Here is an 18,484-nt window from a genome sequence, read left to right on the forward strand (position 1 = left end):
TAGTTAAGGGCAAAAGAGTCATTTAGGGGTATTTTTTTAAGTAGGTTCTTAAACCTCAGGGGCCATTTAAGCAGTTATCATATAGTTTAGGGGCACTTTTATCTTCTAAAGTAGGATAGGGGCGTTTTCTATATTTGTCCCGCTACACTACCGGCTACCGATATGGCATGGCGATACGCTCATATTCTGGTTAAAGTAATTTCAGAGAAGTGATTCGTGAAGGGAGGTTTTTAGTATTTTATTTACCGCGAAATGCTTTCCCACCCCTCTGACCATAGCTGTCAGCTGTCAGCTGCACGACTTCGCTGAGTTCGCTCTATCTTGAATATATGTTTCTGGATCGTACTAAGACTTGGGCTTCCTTGTTCAATGCAGTCCGCTAAACCAGGGATCGTTAGTTTTCCACGTCTGTTAATCTGTTATTCCGCTGTTTTCTTTCTACCCCATCGAGCTCTTTGGTTTATGATGCCCTGTTCTGCATTTCGAACTCGGATTCGACCATGGCTCCGGGATTACGATAAGATTCAATCCTTTGCTGTTTTTCTCATCCACATTCAAGTATGTTATTGTTACTGCTCCTCGACTAGGGTTTCATTTCACTTGCTTTCTTATATTTTTGATTTTTTGATGTATTCCCATGAACTGTTTTTTATTACATTGTTTACTTCTGTTCTTGCTCATATTTCTCGTTTCCATCCTCACTAATTTGGTTTTGATCCGAGTGTTTGCTTCTATTGTACTTTATTTTGCGAAGCTATATATTAAAATTTGGTGAAACTGGCATCTTGTTTTTCGTCATATACTTTCGTTTTTGAAATTGCTGATTATTTCTCTCTGGTTGACGTTTGGATTTCTGTGTTCGCTTTCTATATCAGATCGGTTGTGCATTGGTCGGATCTCTTGGAGCATTGTACAACGGTGTGTTACTGATCAATTTGGCAATAGCATTATTTGCTCTTGTTGCAATAGAGAGTAGCAGCCAGAGCCTTGCTCGTACCTATGCCGTTCTTCTTGGTTGTGCTATCTTCCTAGATATCTCGTGGTTCATCCTCTTCTCTCACCAGATATGGTGCGTCCAACGCTGCTCTCTCTTCTAACGCCATGTGTTTTTGCTTATCACATTTAGTGGCACGCTGCAAATTGATTCTCTAGTTTTTGTATTCCTTAGTATTACCCTGGCTTCAGGACTTTGCATTGTAGCACTACACAGTGGTGTGATGAGCATATTTGAAACTAGTCAGGTTTTCAAAGGGAGGGGTTTGCAATTGGATAATATTTTATATAATGTACGTAAGTTTTTAATGGTGGTTTGTAGTATCATGGTTCCATGATGTTTATAAGCTCGGTCAAGCTAAAGAGTCAAGAAATCACTACCTGATAAAACAGGGGTGAGATATAACTTCCTTGCATAGTCCTGAACATTTTAGATTTGTTTTACAGGAAATTTAACTTTATGGATTTCATAGTTTTATAGTTTTCTTTACTTTTTCTCATGATGTTGTTTTGAGAGAAATCAGAAATAATAGACCATTCCAACTGAATCAAGTTACACTTTGAACAAGTATGGATTTATGATTGAGAACATTGACACCCCATAAAAAAATCATGAGTAAGAACTTTTAGATAGGAAATATCTAATTCATCAAATACCATTTTGTAATACGAGTTCTATTAGCCATTGCTTTCATCATCAGATGCATGCAACTATTCAATTAAATATTCAAGCAGTAGAATGAGCAGTTAGTCAGCTACTCAGTTACAATGTTCGTAATGGTAAAGGAATGAGCAGTTACATTACGTGGGCCATGAACCCATGTCAGCATGAATCATTTATCTTTTTCCCAGTAATTTCCTTTTTCTGGGAAGAAAGTGAAATATAAGTTGTATTACATTGCAAAAAATTGTAAGCATCTACGTACATCAGTCATGAATATGGTTGTTGGCCATTGACTTGATATATGAATTATGCTACTGATCCATGCTTAATGTAGGAAATGTGAAACTAACTATTTTGCTGAATTCCTTGGGACATCTTCAATATCTTGTCAGTTTATTAGTTATAGCAAATAATGTACTCAATAAATTCAGATAACAACACAAAAGCCACATTCCTTGATATGGAATGGTTATCCCAGAACCTGGCTCCTCAGTTCTTTTTTGTTGGTTGGAGTTGTGCCTTTTTGTTTATTCACTGTATAGTGTCTCAATTCACATGACCTATACTTAAGGGATGACATATATTATGGCCTGGGTTTTCTGCTGTACTAGTTTCTGATTCACTTGCCATTGCCTGATTTTGGTTTGCTCTATACATTTTTTGCTTCTCTTTAAGCTATGTTTGGTTTGAAGGAAAAGGTAGGGAAACCTATACAAGGTTTGTAAAGGTTTCCCTGACTTTCCTTTCCTTTCCCTACTTTTTCCTTCAAACCAAACATAGCATTAGTGAAACATAATTTCTTCATCAACAAAGAAATCTTTATACTAATCATATCTAACTATCCCTGCCAATACTACATTTTTTTTTTTACTTCTGTAATGCTAAATGTTTCAGTCAGGTTCAATCTTTGGTGTTGCCATAAACTTAGCTATGCTTGAGATTCGTGTCTTCCTATATTGACACATGACATGGAAATCTGTATACTCAGATTATTGCATGGACTAAGGAGTCATTGTTTTGTATTGCATTCTATATATTCTCTATTATCATCATGCTATTACAACTTATCTATTTTTAGATTGTAGTCTTGTGTTTTCTAGAAATGGCATGCACTTTTTGACTTATATTTTTGTATAGGAATATTTCTCCTAAGAATTATGGAGCCTTTTTCGTCTTTTCACTGAGACTCGCTCTATTCATGCAAATTGTTGGGTTTTGTGTGAGGGTGGCTTCTTCATTATTATGGATTCGAATGTACAAATTGGGTGCTTCATATGAAGACAATGCACTCTCTCGAGAAGCAGACTCGGATTTAAGAAATAGTTTTTTGAATCCCCCAGCTCATATTATGGTTAGACAGAACTCTGATTGTGATGGCTTTTTAGGAGGATCTATTTATGACCCAGCTTATTACTCATCTCTCTTTGAAGATGCTCAAGAAAATGGATCTCTGGTATGAGATATTTTATTTATATATTTGATGGTGTATGTTCTGTTTGAATTGATTATGTTCTTATCAATTTTTAATCTCATGTTATTCAGATATAAGTTGATATCTTTATTTCTTTTATAGTTGTGGTTTGTGCCTTGAAGTTCAATTTATGCGTAGCTGATAAAAAAAAGTTCAATTTATGCAAATTGTAATTGATGCAATGTGCCACTCTAGACATAGAAATACATATAAAGAGCAATATGCTACATAAAAATAGAATTATTAATCAAAAGAATAAGCATTTGATTGTTTATTGTAGTCAAAATATTTCTTGGCAAATTGCTACCGTTTTTATAAATACACTGGTTGTTTTGAAGACTAAACCAAGTAGAATTGACATTGTGAACGTGGAGGTATTTGGGACCAATGGGCCGGGTCTGGGTACACCCAGAATTGCCCTGACAAGAAATATTAAGGAACCGGAACCAAATTTTAGACCAGAACTGAACCAATCAGCTCTTGGGACAATCAGGTCTGACCTGATGGACCTGATTATAATAAATCTGCTGAAAATATTATACAACTAATATATTGTAATTAATATATATTATGGATAAATGCTTCATCCATGATCTGGTACCGATGGGTTGGTTCCATTTCCTGATCTACTATCCTAATTATTATCAGTTCGGAACTGGTTCTACCCAGTCCCGAACCGACTCAGACCCGACCTGGCCCATTGACAGCCCTATGTTGAAGCTCTTTTTTATTAAGATTTACAATGAGATATTACTGTTTCATAGTTTTTTTTTTGGCAGGAATGAAACAGCTTACAGGCTTAGGTGAGAATAACTAGTGAGTTCTACACAACACACACACATGATAGCAACCAAATAGAAAACAGCAAAAAAACTTATAGTCTCACGGTTCTAGATATTGGTAGTATTTTTGAAAGTGTGAAAATAATGCAGTGATAAATCAAAAAAGGGATATGAAATGAGGTTATTGGGGAAAGACTCAAACAATAAATCCTAAGCTGTGCTCTTAGCCAGTAGCCACTTCACTGTGCTCTTAGCCTACTCATAAACAGAGTCCTTGATATAGATGAAGCATTTATCACCAAATCTAGAAGTTTATACTCTTAATTTTTTAACATCCTAATATTTTCAGCTATTTCTCAAATTTATTGACATTCTGAGGTGACACTTGACAGAATCCATGTGGTTTTGCAAATATTCCAATGGCTCCTTCTTGTGAATTCTAAGTCGGCCTCTTTTTTTTTTCTATTTTTTTATCATTAACTGTTAGTACTTTAATCAATTGTGGAAAATAATGATTTACAAGAAATATGTGCCTAGTGCCCTTCCAATTGGTCCCAATTTTGACATTCTTTTACACTCATCAATCAGATTACAGGGGAATGTTCCCCCAATACGGCTGTTCCCTTTGTGCTTCTTTGAGTTAGTACTAATTCCTTCCAAGTTTCCAATCAGGGGGATAAGTCTGATTGCACATTTACAGTCTTTTACACTCATCAATCAGATCCTTTATTTTGGTATATGGGACACTATGGTTTGATTCTATATTCGATGCATTCCCTTTTTGTTCATTGATAATGTGCTTCCTCATTTGTTTGTGTGAATATGCAATCGGGGGGGTAGAAAACCTTCATGCAGGATAAGACTCATAAGGAAATGGCAAATTGCTCAACTCAAGTATCCAATTCCTTGTGCCTTTTTTTCCTTGGGGGTATAAGAATCTCCTCTTTCAACCTTCTAAGAATTGGAAGAAAGAGATAGGGTCAGCTGGATGGAGAATATTAGATGATGCAGGATTTGGAGAATGCTAGAGGAGGTGGGTTTACGTGGAAACCAGTTAAGTTCATAATAAAATAGAAAGGGTTGATGTACTGTACATGAAATACATGTAGAGGTGGAAAGGGATATTAGGAGGGGGTTTATTAGATCTGCTGGTTCTAATTGGTAAGGTGGTTTCTTCTCTGTAGTGTCATTTGGTGGTTTTTTTTTGGTTGGATGGTTGACTCCTTTTGTTTTACTGATGACAGTAACTGAAATATTTTGTCAATATGAGAAAGTGTATATTTCATTTCTAGTTTTCTTAGTTGTTGGTTTAAGTTTTCATTTGTCCTTTTTTTTTTGGGGGGGGGGGTGTGCTTAAATGTACATGTGTGCTTACTGTAAGGGGTTTTGGGTTGGCAGTTTTTTTTTTTTTTTTTTTTTGGGTGCAATTCTGTGGACATATAACATTATATGGACTCTGGTGATATTCCGTTTAATTTGTTTCAGATATTGATGATTCAATATCTACTTTCATTTTGGGTTTAGGAGTAAAGTTTAGTGTTCATTTTTCTATTTTGGAGGATCACAAACATGGCATTAGTGACAATGGTGGCTCTTCATGTGCTACAGAAGCTTCACAGCTGAAGTCATGCATCAGCAGATCTTTTCAGCTTATTGATGTAAGCTCTTTTTTATTTGGTGCTTGCTTTGCATTGTGTCTTTTTTTGTTTGAATGCATCTTAGTGTCAAAATTTGAATATGATGTTATTATTTTCGTGTTTATATTCTATTTCATCTGCTTAAAGAAAGAGAAATTTAGAATATCTAAGTGATATCAATCACTGAAATTTTAATTTCATGAACGTGGAATGTGGAAGAGGGTGGGCCTTGGTGCAATGGTTGGGTTGCTCCATTGTGACCTGGGTGGGAGGGTTCAAATCTTGGAAACAGCCTCTGTATGTGCAGATGTAAGGCTCCGTACATCCGGCCCTCCCCAGACCCTACATTTGCGGGAGCCTCATGCACTGGGCTGCCCTTTTCTAACGTAGAATGTGGAATTCTGTGGTTAGGAATTGAATTTGCAGTTTATAGAAAGGCACAACAAACCTTTGGAGACAAATGATGAGTCTTAGAATAACACTTTCATTTTCTTTATTTATCTTTTTGATTGAACAGTGTTAACAGGAAGAGAGAAGAGTTTAATGTTATACAAGTCTTTGTCAACAAGCTTATGGTGCCATCTTACATTGGGTTAGTGATAGATGTGAACTATTGTGTTAACTACTTTTTTTGGAAAAGGTGTCCATGGTTTAAAGTGGTTCCAACTGGCTATATTAAAAAGGAAGAGCATTACTAAGCAAGTATCTTTTCTTTGTTTTTCATTGTATGACTTCCAGATCTCTTAAACCACATACCTGCAATATTGTGTCATTCAAGTGATTTCTAAGGAATACAAAGTAAAACAATATATCTTATGCTTAGCATTTTTCAAAAGGCTCAGTTTGGAAGGAGTACAAATGCAAATTTGTAGAGTGCAAAACCTTGTATTTTGTATTATTTTGTATTTATTTGCACAGTACATATTTGTATTTGTACTCCTTCCAAACTGAGCGTCTAAGCCAAAGGAAAAATGATTACCAAAAAGAAAAACTATATCACAATAACATCCCTCCTATAGACTGGATGAGGGGAAGGGATAAAATGTTATTATCCATACTTCCATAGGGCCTTAAATAGAGTCAATATTATCTTTCCTGTTATTTTCTTTCCAAAGTTAAAGCATAATAAATAAATAAATAAAAGCAAATTGTGTCTATCTGTTGCACACAAGATGTCCCTATATTTCATTAGCCCATCATCTGGGTGAAGGATGTAGTGGGTCACTAGAGTTGGGTTAGAAGTCATCTTTCAAATTTAAATTATGGGTTTGAAGATGTATAGTTGTTTGCATTCCAAATTCTATAACTGAGATTGAAGCAGCTGAAGATGTATACATGAAAATGAACTAGGGAATCTTCATTTTGTTCAGAGATGGGATCACAATACCTACTCCAACCACTGGGAAGTGATAATGTGGTGATTCGTGGGGATTGGGAGAGAGAGAGAGAGAGGAAGAGAGAGGTACGGTTGAGAGAAAAAAGTTCACTACTGGCTTCCGCCAGTTTTCTATTTATATTAACTTCATAAAAGAATCTGAAATTACAAGTATGCCCCTGGCAACATATCCTAGAATCAGAATAATAAGAAAAAGAAAGAAGAAAAACAAGTAACTGTAACTGTCCTACTAACAACAGTTATAAAGTAACAATTAAGTAAGCCTTACAACACTCCCCCTCAAGTTGGGCTGAAGATGTCTATCATGCCCAACTTGTCACCTAACTCATTGTGCCACGAGCACGGAAGCCCCTTTATAAGGACATCAGCAAGTTGTTCCTTGGAGTTGACATAAGGGATGCAAATTTCCCTTTTTTCCAGTCTCTCCCTTATGAGTTGTTTATCCACCTCAATATGCTTGGTCCTCTCATGTAGGACTGGTTTGCTAGCGATGTTTATTGCAGCCTTGTTGTCACAGTAAAGGGACATAGGACTATGAACAACAACTCCAAGCTCCCCTAGAAGGTTCTTTAGCCAAAGGACTTTAACCACCCCATGTGCCATAGCTCTATATTCAGCTTCAACACTTGACCTTGCTACCACACTTTGCTTCTTGCTCTTCTAGGTCACCAGATTTCCTCCCACAAATGTGCAATACCCATTAGTGGACTTTCTATCATCCACAGCTCCTGCCCAATCAACATCTGTAAAGACTTCCATCTTTAGGTGATTGTGCTTACTAAATAGTAGGCCTGCTCCTGGATATTTCTTTAAGTATCTAAGGACTCTCTCTGCTGCCTCCATGTGTGGCTTCTTGGGAGAGTGCATAAACTGGCTCAGGACCCCAACGGAATAGGCAATGTCTGGACGGGTCATGGACAGATAAATCAGCTTTCCCACTAACTTTTGGAATTGCTTCACATCTTTCAGAGGTTCACCAACACAGTCACCTAGCTTGTGGTCCACATCCATAGGAGTATCTGTCGGCATTGCACCTAATTTACCTGTATCCCGTGATAGATCAAGGGTGTATTTCCTTTGAGAGACAAAGATACCCTTTTCTGAGCGGGCAACTTCAATCCCAAGGAAATAATTCAGGAGTCCTAGATCTTTCACTTCAAAATTTAGATGCAAGGAATTGTTTCAAGTTCTGTATCTCCGAGCTCCAACTTCCCGTAATGATGATATCGTCTACATACACTATCAATACAGCAACCTGCTCCTGACATCTCTTCACAAAGAGTGTATGATCAGACTGACATTGTTTGAATCCCATCTCTTGAATTTCCATGTGAAACTTACTGAATCAGGCTCTGGGAGACTATCTTAAGCCATAGAGAGACTTCTGTATCTTGCACACCTTGTTTTCACTTCCCTTGGCACAGAATCCAGGAGGTTGAACCATGTATACCTCTTCTTCTAAGTCATCATTCAGGAAAACATTCTTTATGTCTAGTTGATGCAATTCCCAGTCAAAATTAGCAGCTAAGGACAGGAGAACCCTAATCGAGTTCATCTTAGCCACCGGGGCAAAAGTCTCATCATAGTCAACCCCATATACTTGTGTGTACCCTTTGGCTACTAGTCTTGCTTTGTACCTTTCAATTGTTCCATCTGCCTTGTGCTTAACTGTGAACACCCATTTGCACCCCACGGGGTCTTTCCCCTTTAGAGGATCCACCAATTCCCAAGTCTGATTTTTGTGGAGGGCATTAATCTCCTCCTTTATGGCATCTAGCCATTCAGGGCATTTTTAGGCTTTTGCAACATTTTTTGGAACAATAATGCAATCAACTACTGATAGGAAGGCTCAGTACGAGGGAGAAATGTGGTCATAGGAGACAAAGTGGGTAATGGGGCGTTTGGTAGTGCAGGACATGACTCCCTTTCGTTGGGCAATAGGGATGTCAAGGTCATCCATAGTAGGAGTAGAGTTAGGGGGTGGACTTACCTCCTGGGAGTCTAATGATGTCAGTTGCTCAGTGTTTGGCTGCTCTACATTTCTATCACACTGCTGATCTCTCTGACGTGTACGTTGGAAGACACGGAAGAGAGTAAGGTCCGGAATAGAAGGAAGAGATACCTGACCCTGCTTCTCCTCTTCCACACTACGACTCTCCCCCTGAGGAGGAGGGAAGAATGGCTTGGACTCAAAGAAGGACACGTCCATAGACACAACAAATTTACGACTAATTGGGTCAAAGCACCGATACCCTTTTTGAGATGAGGGGTACCCCAAAAAGACACAAGGAATGGACCGAGGGTCTAACTTACCTCGGGATGGAGACAAATCATGTAGAAAGGCCCGACAACCAAAGACTCTCATGGAAATGGAAAATAAAGGAGACTGAGGGTACAATAACTGATGAGGGGCCATGTAGTTCAGTACTCTGGAGAGCATGCGGTTGATGACATACGCAGCTGCAAGTATAGCATCCACCCAAAACCTTTTTGGGACATTCATGTGTAAATCATCCCGCGGGCTACCTCAAGAAGGTGTTTGTTTTTCCTTTCTGCAACACCATTTTGTTGTGGTGTTCTGGCGCATGAGCTCCTATGAATAGATCCGTGGGAGGCGAAGAACTCATTGAGCTCCCCATGGAAGTATTCTTTCGCATTATCAGATTGGAAGATCTATATTTCAACATGGAATTGCGTAAACACCATCCTCTGGAAGTCTTTCACCATCTTTGGAACCTCGTCTCTGCTACGCATAGGAATTACCCATGTATAGCGAGAGTAATCATCGATCAATGTAATAAAGTACTTATATCTGCCCTCAGAGATTAACATTGGTAGGCCTCCATACATCAGAATACACCATGAAAAGGAACATTTGATCTTTTATTGCTTGAATGAAAAGTTGTTCTACATTGTTTGCTTAACTGACACGTTTGACGCATGAACTCTGACACTGAACATGACTTAAATAAAACTGGAAACAAACATTTTATTATTTCGAAAGAAACATGATCTAAACGACTATGTCACAAGAAAATTTGACTCTTATTTGACTGATTATGCGACTCTGAGGATGACACTGAGAGACCAGCTTTGTTGTCGAGAATGTAGAGACCATCCACTAGGCTTCCTCTACCAATTGTCCTCCCAGAAGTTAGATCCTGAAAAACACACGAGTCAGCAAAAAAATTCACACTACAATTCAAGGAGCTTGTAATGCTACTAATTGAAAGCAAGTTTATGGGAAGCTGAGGGACATGCAATACACAATTCAGGTTAAGGCCATGGGGAAGGGATATTGATCCTTGGCCTGCAATGGAAGAAAAAGAACCATCTGCAAGTCTCACTCTATCCCTTCCTGACAAAAGGCTATAAGATTGGAATAAGTTAAGCTTACCGGTCATGTGGTTGGAGGCCCCTGAGTCAATGGTCCAAGGGGAATCTGTGGGAGTGACATGGAATGCAGAAGCCATATTATCTGAAGTAGATGCAAATGAAGTAGAGGGAGTACCAGTGACTGAGCTGTCCATTTGCCGCAAGGCCCTACCATAAGATTCCAGGTGCTCTCTGAATGAATTCATTATATCCTCCTTGGGGTCAAACTTATTAGGGTGGTCCCGGGTACTACCGGCAACTTGAGTATCTTGGGTTGCCACATGTTCTGTGCTCATTTTCTTCAAATGACCTTTACCCTATTCTTGATTCTTTGCTGCCCACTTGGGTTTCCTGTGGATGTCCCAACAAGTGTCACGTGTATGTCGTGAACGCCTACAATGGGTACATAATAGCTTATCTTTATCATCCGCCTTCTTAGGGTCACTTTTCTTTCCTGTGGAGCTATTATTCATTGCAGCCAAGGCAACTTGCTGCTCCCCCTCAGCTGTAACCATCACATTCCGCCTGCTTTCTTCAGATTGGACAAGGGAGTATACCTCGTGAACCATAGGCAACTCTTTGCTTCCTAGGATCTGCACCCTCAACGGTTCATATGCATGGTTAAGTCCCAACAAGAAAGCAAACACCCGTTGCTGAGAGACCAACTTCCTGTAGGCCTTAGCATCATCATCGTGCTTCCACTCTATGGCCTGATAATGGTCCAATTCCTTCCATATGGAGGTAAGGGCTGAATAGTATGAGGACAAGCTACAGTTTCCCTCTTTACATGTTGAGGATTCAGCTTGCAACTGGTAAACCTTGGCGTAATGCCTTAGCTCAGAATAGGTAGTTCTGGCCTGTTCCCAAATCTCACTGGCAGTGTCTGCCCACATAAAATTCTTTTTCACATCAGGTTCTATGGCTGCGAGGAGCCAAGACATCACCATACTGTTTTCTTGGTCCCACCTTTCATGTTCAGCCGTCTCACCCTTGGGTTCTTTCACCCTTCCATTGATGTAACCAGCTTTACCCCTTTCCGTTACATAGAGTTTTACACTCTTAGCCCACTCTAGGTAGTTCAGACCATTAAAAGGGGTAATTGGCATGGGAAAAACCATGTTTTCACCTCCCATACCCGCTATGCTGCGGGTTGGTGTAGCCCCAGATGAAGTTAATTCATGACTTGCCATTGAATACTACTGAAAACCAGTCCAAATACCACCCAACAACACAGCCGCCACAATCAGAATGTGAGCAACTCAGGGTTTACTCCTAGAATGTGAGCAAAAGAACATTAAATATTGCTGAGAACACAGTGAATACTGCTGAGAACAAGGGGTTCAGTCAACACAAGGTCCAAACAGAACAATAAACCAGTCCGGTAATTGGTTCAGCACCACCAATACAGACATTACAATCAGTCTGACTGTGGTTCACACACTCTAACCATCCAACGCCCAAACAAATAACTATATAATCAAGGCGTGAGCCCTACGCACCATTGGCCAAAGAAGACTAAGACAAACTGAAACAAAAAACACACCTGTTCAGCACTTGTACGAAGGTGCTAATCTGAACTTGACTTCACAGCATAGAACAGAGGAGTCTGCACCAGCATCACCCTTCTCCGACTAGGGTTTCATTGCTATTATGGCCAGGAAAAAGAAATCACAACCGCCAGAAACTGCTAGGGTTTCCAAAAAAAAAAAACTGCCGCCAGAATCTGCTAGGTTTTCTGCAGAAACAGCCGCTAGAAACCTGCTAGGGCTTCTGCAGAAACAGCCACGTCCAAACATTTTTAAGAAACCTGATATCAGGATCGTAGGTCTTTTTCAACCCAGAAAACCAGCTCTGATACCATGTGGTGATTCGTGGGGATTGGGAGAGAGAGAGAGAGAGAGAGAGAGAGGAAGAGAAAGGTACGGTTGAGAGAAAAAAGTTCACTACTGGCTGCCGTCAGTTTTCTATTTATATTAACTTCATAAAAGAATCTAAAATTACAAGTATGCCCTTGGTGGCATATCCTAGAATCAGAACAATAAGAAAAAGAAGAAGAAAAACAAGTAACTGTAATTGTCCTACTAACAGCAGCTATAAAGTAACAATTAAGTAAGCCTTACAACAGATTACATTTTCATTTCTTTGTGATTAGTAATTACAGAATTCAACCTTCATGATCCATGTCAAAAGAAATCTCTATTGTGAGCATTATCTTCTAAGGTTTTAAAAACCGACCCGGAGACGGAACTGCTTTGACCACTGGTTTCTGGGTCAGTGGTGTCTGTCTGGGCCGAACGGCTCAGATGGTTTAATAAAAAGAAAGAAGAAAGAAAAGAAGGAAGAAGAAGAAGAAAGAAAGAAAAGAGATGCTGCCGGCGATGATGACAGTGGTGGCGGTGGCAGCGGTGCTGGGCCGGTGGCAACAGAAAGCACGACAACATCTCCTCCAACCCTTTTTGCTCTCTCTCTCTCTCTCATTTTAGTGATCTCAGATCTGAGATCTCGTCTTAGTCCTCCCAACTCTCTCTCTCTATGTTAATCATCCTTCAAATAAAAAATTAAATATTTTATTAAACTGTGAACTACTGACCAGGTCGAACAGTTTAGCAGTTCGACTACCTGGGTCAGCGGTTCTCTGACCATTTCAACAGTTTTTTTTGCACAATAGCTATTCAATGTAACGAGTGACCTTACTGTTTCTTGGGTTAAACAGTTCGACCATCCGGTCTGGTCCGGTTTCCAAAACAATGTTATCTTCCACCTTTAGTTTCTCCTGGTGGAACCTATATCCCACATAGGGTTGTCAACGGGTTGGGTCTAGGTAGAATCGGAACCGACCCGACAAGAATTACTAAGGACCCAAAATTGAATTGGACCCGATAGGGTCTATAATTTGATCCAGAACCAAACCAATTGGTTTTCGGGACAATTGGGTCTGACCCGATGGGCCCAATTATAATATTCCGATTGAAAATATTATTTATAATATTAACTTATTTAATATATAATATATTATATATATTAAATATGTATTATATATAGCTTGGGTCGGGTCTGAATTGGTTCGGTACTGGGTGGAACTGTTTCTGACTGATAAGAATTGGGACAATATATGAGGAACTGGAACCGATCCATCAGTTCATCGGTTCCAGTTCTTGGAACTAGAACTAATCCAATCGGTTCGGGTCCGTCGTTTTCAACCAGACCCATTGACAGCCCTAATCTTACATCACCATCCTTTTTAAACATGTTTGATATTTGTTGTTACTGATATGGAAAACATTCAAGGTATTTTGTGGAATATGATTAGCTAGAGAAATTGGCTGTAAAAGCTTTTTTTTAGGTATATGAATGTTATGCCCGCAAGGGGAGTTTTTTCTTTGCAGTGTTTATGGTCCCTTATGTTCATATCAGCAGATCATGACTTTTGTATTTTTCTCTCTTTCGTTGTCTAATTCCTATTTTGTCATTCCACTCTATCTAGATCCACATAAAGGTTCAACTTGGGCAGGTTTATCTGGGTTTAGGGCCAATCCAGGTCTAATCTAATGACCTGGATCTTGGGGCCCAGGTCCACCTGATCCTGAAGCGTAAGTAGGCCATCCCAATATCAGCCTGAGGTAAACCAACACAACACAGGCCTGGGTGGGTTGGTAGGGTTTGATGGTCTTCTCTCTTCTTGCTCATGTCTTGCACTTCTATCCTTTATATGAGCTTTATAGTCCAATTTAGAAATAGAATAAAAGAAAACTACATATAGATATAAATTAGGTAACAAATTTATACAGATTATATATATAGCATTTGTGCATGAGTCTGGACTTGGGATGATAACATAGAGGACGACCTAAGAAGTTTTCTTTTGGGGGGGGGTACTGTTACAGAAATTTCTAAACCTTTAATGAGGCCTATGTTATAGCCTTATAGGCTTACATGTAACACATCATTAGGGATGCAAACAGATTGGATCGGATTCGAATCAGGGTATATTCAAATCCGATCCGACACTATTCATGTCGGATCCAATCCGAAGATCTGATCGGATCTGATATGACTCGATTTGAATTTGAATCCTACCGGTAAATCAGATCTTCGGATCTGGTCCAATCTGACTTGTTTTCTTTAAAAATTAATAAATTATTAAAAGAAAAAATAAAATATACTAATTTAAATAAAGTAAAAAAGTACAAGTAGTTTTTAATTATTTTCATCATATATATACATGTTTTTTTAAGAAATAAATAATATAATAAATTTATAAAAATATATTTATAAATAAATAAATACCATATATGTATTATATATAAATATATATTTATAAATATATAATATATATTGGATTGGATGGGGGAATCCGAAGATCCAAACATGGGTGATCCAAATTCGACCAAATAGGATCGGATCTCGGATAGAACCGGATCATGATCCAATCCATTTGCACCCCTACACATCATATGCCTTACATTAGGTTCCTTTCAAAAGTTGTAAACCCCTAATCATATACCTATTTTAAATATACTCTACAATGTACGCAATATAGTGTAAACATACATACATACATAGTATAAATATGCAATCTATACGTACTATACACATGTACATGGGGTAAACATATTGGAAAGGTCAAACGAGTTCAGGCTACCTCAGGCCTCAATCCAAGCCCAACCCAAGTTTAAGCCTGAGTTTTCAAGATTAGTGTGAGTTTTATGCTTTCATCTTTAAAGAAGAGGTCACATCTCGTGCCTCTTCTTAGGCTGTTTGTATGCTCACTGATTCACTATTAATATCAATTTCTTTCATTTATCAAAAAAAAAAAAAAGATTAGGTCCAGCCTAGAGCCAGAGCCAAAAACAAAGCTCAAACTGTGCAAAAGCTTGGGTTGGTTTGGGCCAAGAATAGGGCTGACCCAAATTGCTGTCCTAGCACAAAATTGTGTATTAATTATGAGCCCTTAGATCTCAGATCTTCGGATCTGGTCCAATCTGACTTGTTTTCTTTAAAAATTAATAAATTATTAAAAGAAAAAATAAAATATACTAATTTAAATAAAGTAAAAAAGTACAAGTAGTTTTTAATTATTTTCATCATATATATACATGTTTTTTTAAGAAATAAATAATATAATAAATTTATAAAAATATATTTATAAATAAATAAATACCATATATGTATTATATATATATATATATTTATATTTATAAATATATAATATATATTGGATTGGATGGGGGAATCCGAAGATCCAAACAGGGGTGATCCAAATTCGACCAAATAGGATCGGATCTCGGATAGAACCGGATCATGATCCAATCCATTTGCACCCCTACACATCATATGCCTTACATTAGGTTCCTTTCAAAAGTTGTAAACCCCTAATCATATACCTATTTTAAATATACTCTACAATGTACGCAATATAGTGTAAACATACATACATACATAGTATAAATATGCAATCTATACGTACTATACACATGTACATGGGGTAAACATATTGGAAAGGTCAAACGAGTTCAGGCTACCTCAGGCCTCAATCCAAGCCCAACCCAAGTTTAAGCCTGAGTTTTCAAGATTAGTGTGAGTTTTATGCTTTCATCTTTAAAGAAGAGGTCACATCTCGTGCCTCTTCTTAGGCTGTTTGTATGCTCACTGATTCACTATTAATATCAATTTCTTTCATTTATCAAAAAAAAAAAAGATTAGGTCCAGCCTAGAGCCAGAGCCAAAAACAAAGCTCAAACTGTGCAAAAGCTTGGGTTGGTTTGGGCCAAGAATAGGGCTGACCCAAATTGCTGTCCTAGCACAAAATTGTGTATTAATTATGAGCCCTTAGATCTCTCTCACATCTTTTTATGGCCTCCCCAGCTCTTATAGAACCTTCTCTTTGGATGCAAAAAGGGTAATGAGATGCTAAGATGTATTGACTACTTTATGGGTGCAAAAGGGTAAGGAGATGCTAAGATGTATTAACTACTTCATGGATGCAAAAGGGAAGGGAGATGCTAAGATGTATGGTCTACTTTATTTTTGCCTCGTCCTTACAAATTGCTTCATGACAGATGCAGATTATGTAAGATCAACTTCAATGGATCTTTTCTTTTCAACTGTTCAGGAGAGCTGTGCCATTAGACTTGGTTTTGCCCATATGCTGGACCAAGGTTCTAAATGTTGATACAGGTCAATACGCCAGATGGGGCGTATCGGTCTGTATTGTTGGATGCTTTTATTTCTTTTTTATTTTTTTTTCAAACCTGTTGAGGGGGGTGGGGGCGGTATAAGGCCTGCCTATACCCTGAAACAGGTCAACCCTCGAAACCAAGCTTAAAGTGGCATTTCGGTAGGTCACCGATATGATACATATTGGCCGATATGGACTGACATGTTGCGGAATTTCAATCCTTGTTCTGGCCTAGGTGGCGGTTTGTACTACCACTCGTATGACTTGAAAAGTTAAAAAGGCATATGCTATATTTTCGGGGTAGAGACCTGCTCATGGTTTGGTTGAGTTGGCTTACATGCATGTTGGCATATTGGATTCAATTATCCTTGGAGTTGGTTTTATGGACCTTTTGAGATGCCTTCTGATGCTTTGGTTGATTTCCATCTCCGATTTACATGATCTAGTGGGTAAGTGACATGGAGTATATACCTATGGAGACTGCAATCAAGTTGGATGGGGTTTGTCAGATTATTTGCTTTTAGGACCCATACAACTGTCCTCAGGCATCAATATCAGTGTGATTAATGGGATTACTTGTTTCTAGGATGTTTTCCATTGTTAGTCTGATTTCTGTGCAAATTGCAGGTTTGCATGTCAAGAAGCATATTTTTTATAGTAAAAAAAGAACCAAATCAAGCATATTTTTCTTTTGTTTTGGTTAAATTTTATCTTGTATGGATTATTCTTAGTTCTATCTTTTATGGTGTCTGGCTATTAATTAGACAAGATGAACAAAACGAAAGGAAAAAAAAAAAAAAAAAGATAAAGAAAAGAAAAGGGACAAAAAGAAACATGCTCAATTCCTTGTGAGATGTAGGAGGGAGAGGGACACTATTCTACATCCTAAATTGTCTTCTTATCTAGGAAAAGATGGTCTTACACTTGATTGCAGTGATCACTGCTTCAAGTTTTGGAATGTGGTCTTATAATTGGCTGCTGTAGGCATCCAACCATTTTGCATCTGCTGACTGCTTTTGGAACTTTACAAACATCCATTTTGATTCAGTCTATTGATAATCTTAACTGTGGTCCAAGTATGGGGTGATTGCTATTTTGATTGATGCTTGTGACTGAATTTGATATTTGCAGGATGAGAGTGCAATAAACAAATCCCCAAACTTCTGATTTGAGTATAGCGGCTGGTAAGTATTCTGTTTGGCATTGACTTCCTACATTACTGCTAAGTACTCTTTTTCCTTGCACATATTGGACCTGATAGTGACAGTGCAAAAAGTGGGTTTTTATGCAGTTAGAATCTTTACCCAAAATTGATCTCTGCTAATTCTCAAAGGCCGATACCAAAGGTTTAGCAATGAAGGTGGTATTGTCTCTGTGAATAACATGGATCTCACATGGCACAGCTTCAAGTTCACATTATTTGGAGCATTTCGCTCTGAACAGGTGCTTCCTTCTGTACCATATCTCATCAGATGTTTATACTATATTTGTGGATTGAAGGCAGTACGTGATTCACAAAACCTTGGAACTCTTGTATAGAGGTCCTGGATGGCACACCAGCCTTGCACTGTGCGTCAGAGATGGCAGGAAAAGATGACATTATAGATGATGCTTACTCTTGATCATGATCTCAGAAAAGTGCCAAACATCATGTTTGAATTGTGCCAAGTCAGTTTACTATTCAGAATGGAACAATTCTTTTTGTTGATAATGAAAAATGAGATGTTGATTCCTACTTGATTGTGCTTTCCCTGATTTGAATCAATTCTAAGAGACTAGGTTTTTATTTTGGGGCTTTCATTTATCCCAGAGCACACCTAGAAACTGAAGACAAGTCCAAATTTGTCTTGATACACAGAATTAAGTAGACGTTGCAAGCTTGCAGTCTTGTGGGCTCATGCAGTAGAACTTTCTATCAAATTTGTTTTGATATACAAAGTTGGTCCATTCGTTACTGCACAGGATCCACACCTTAGTCCATTCCATTT

The 18,484-nt window shown here is 38.3% G+C and overlaps 1 protein-coding gene across 12 annotated transcripts; it reads left to right on the forward strand.

Moving 5' to 3' along the window:
- Positions 1–207: 207 nt before the first annotated feature.
- Positions 208–18,231, forward strand: LOC148844471 (uncharacterized). 12 transcript variants are annotated; one of them, XR_016102493.1, is made up of 7 exons: positions 212–558; positions 876–1,069; positions 2,795–3,110; positions 5,470–5,568; positions 17,628–17,680; positions 17,773–17,939; positions 18,036–18,231. XR_016102493.1 is itself a non-coding variant. In XM_088955790.1 (6 exons), exons 1-5 carry the CDS (start codon positions 370–372, stop codon positions 17,661–17,663), a joined length of 834 nt encoding a protein of 277 aa, XP_088811916.1. In that variant the 5' UTR covers positions 212–369; the 3' UTR covers positions 17,664–17,680; positions 17,773–18,231. The 12 variants fall into 12 exon arrangements, 4 of the variants coding, with proteins under 4 accessions (XP_088811916.1, XP_088811915.1, XP_088811918.1 ...); XR_016102491.1 differs by having other exon boundaries at positions 17,788–17,939; XR_016102498.1 differs by having other exon boundaries at positions 218–558; positions 5,519–5,568.
- Positions 18,232–18,484: the final 253 nt, after the last annotated feature.

Source organism: Nelumbo lutea, chromosome 7 (genome assembly GCF_056320005.1).
Source record: "Nelumbo lutea isolate HS-2025 chromosome 7, American lotus-T2T, whole genome shotgun sequence".
Lineage (NCBI taxonomy): Eukaryota > Viridiplantae > Streptophyta > Magnoliopsida > Proteales > Nelumbonaceae > Nelumbo > Nelumbo lutea.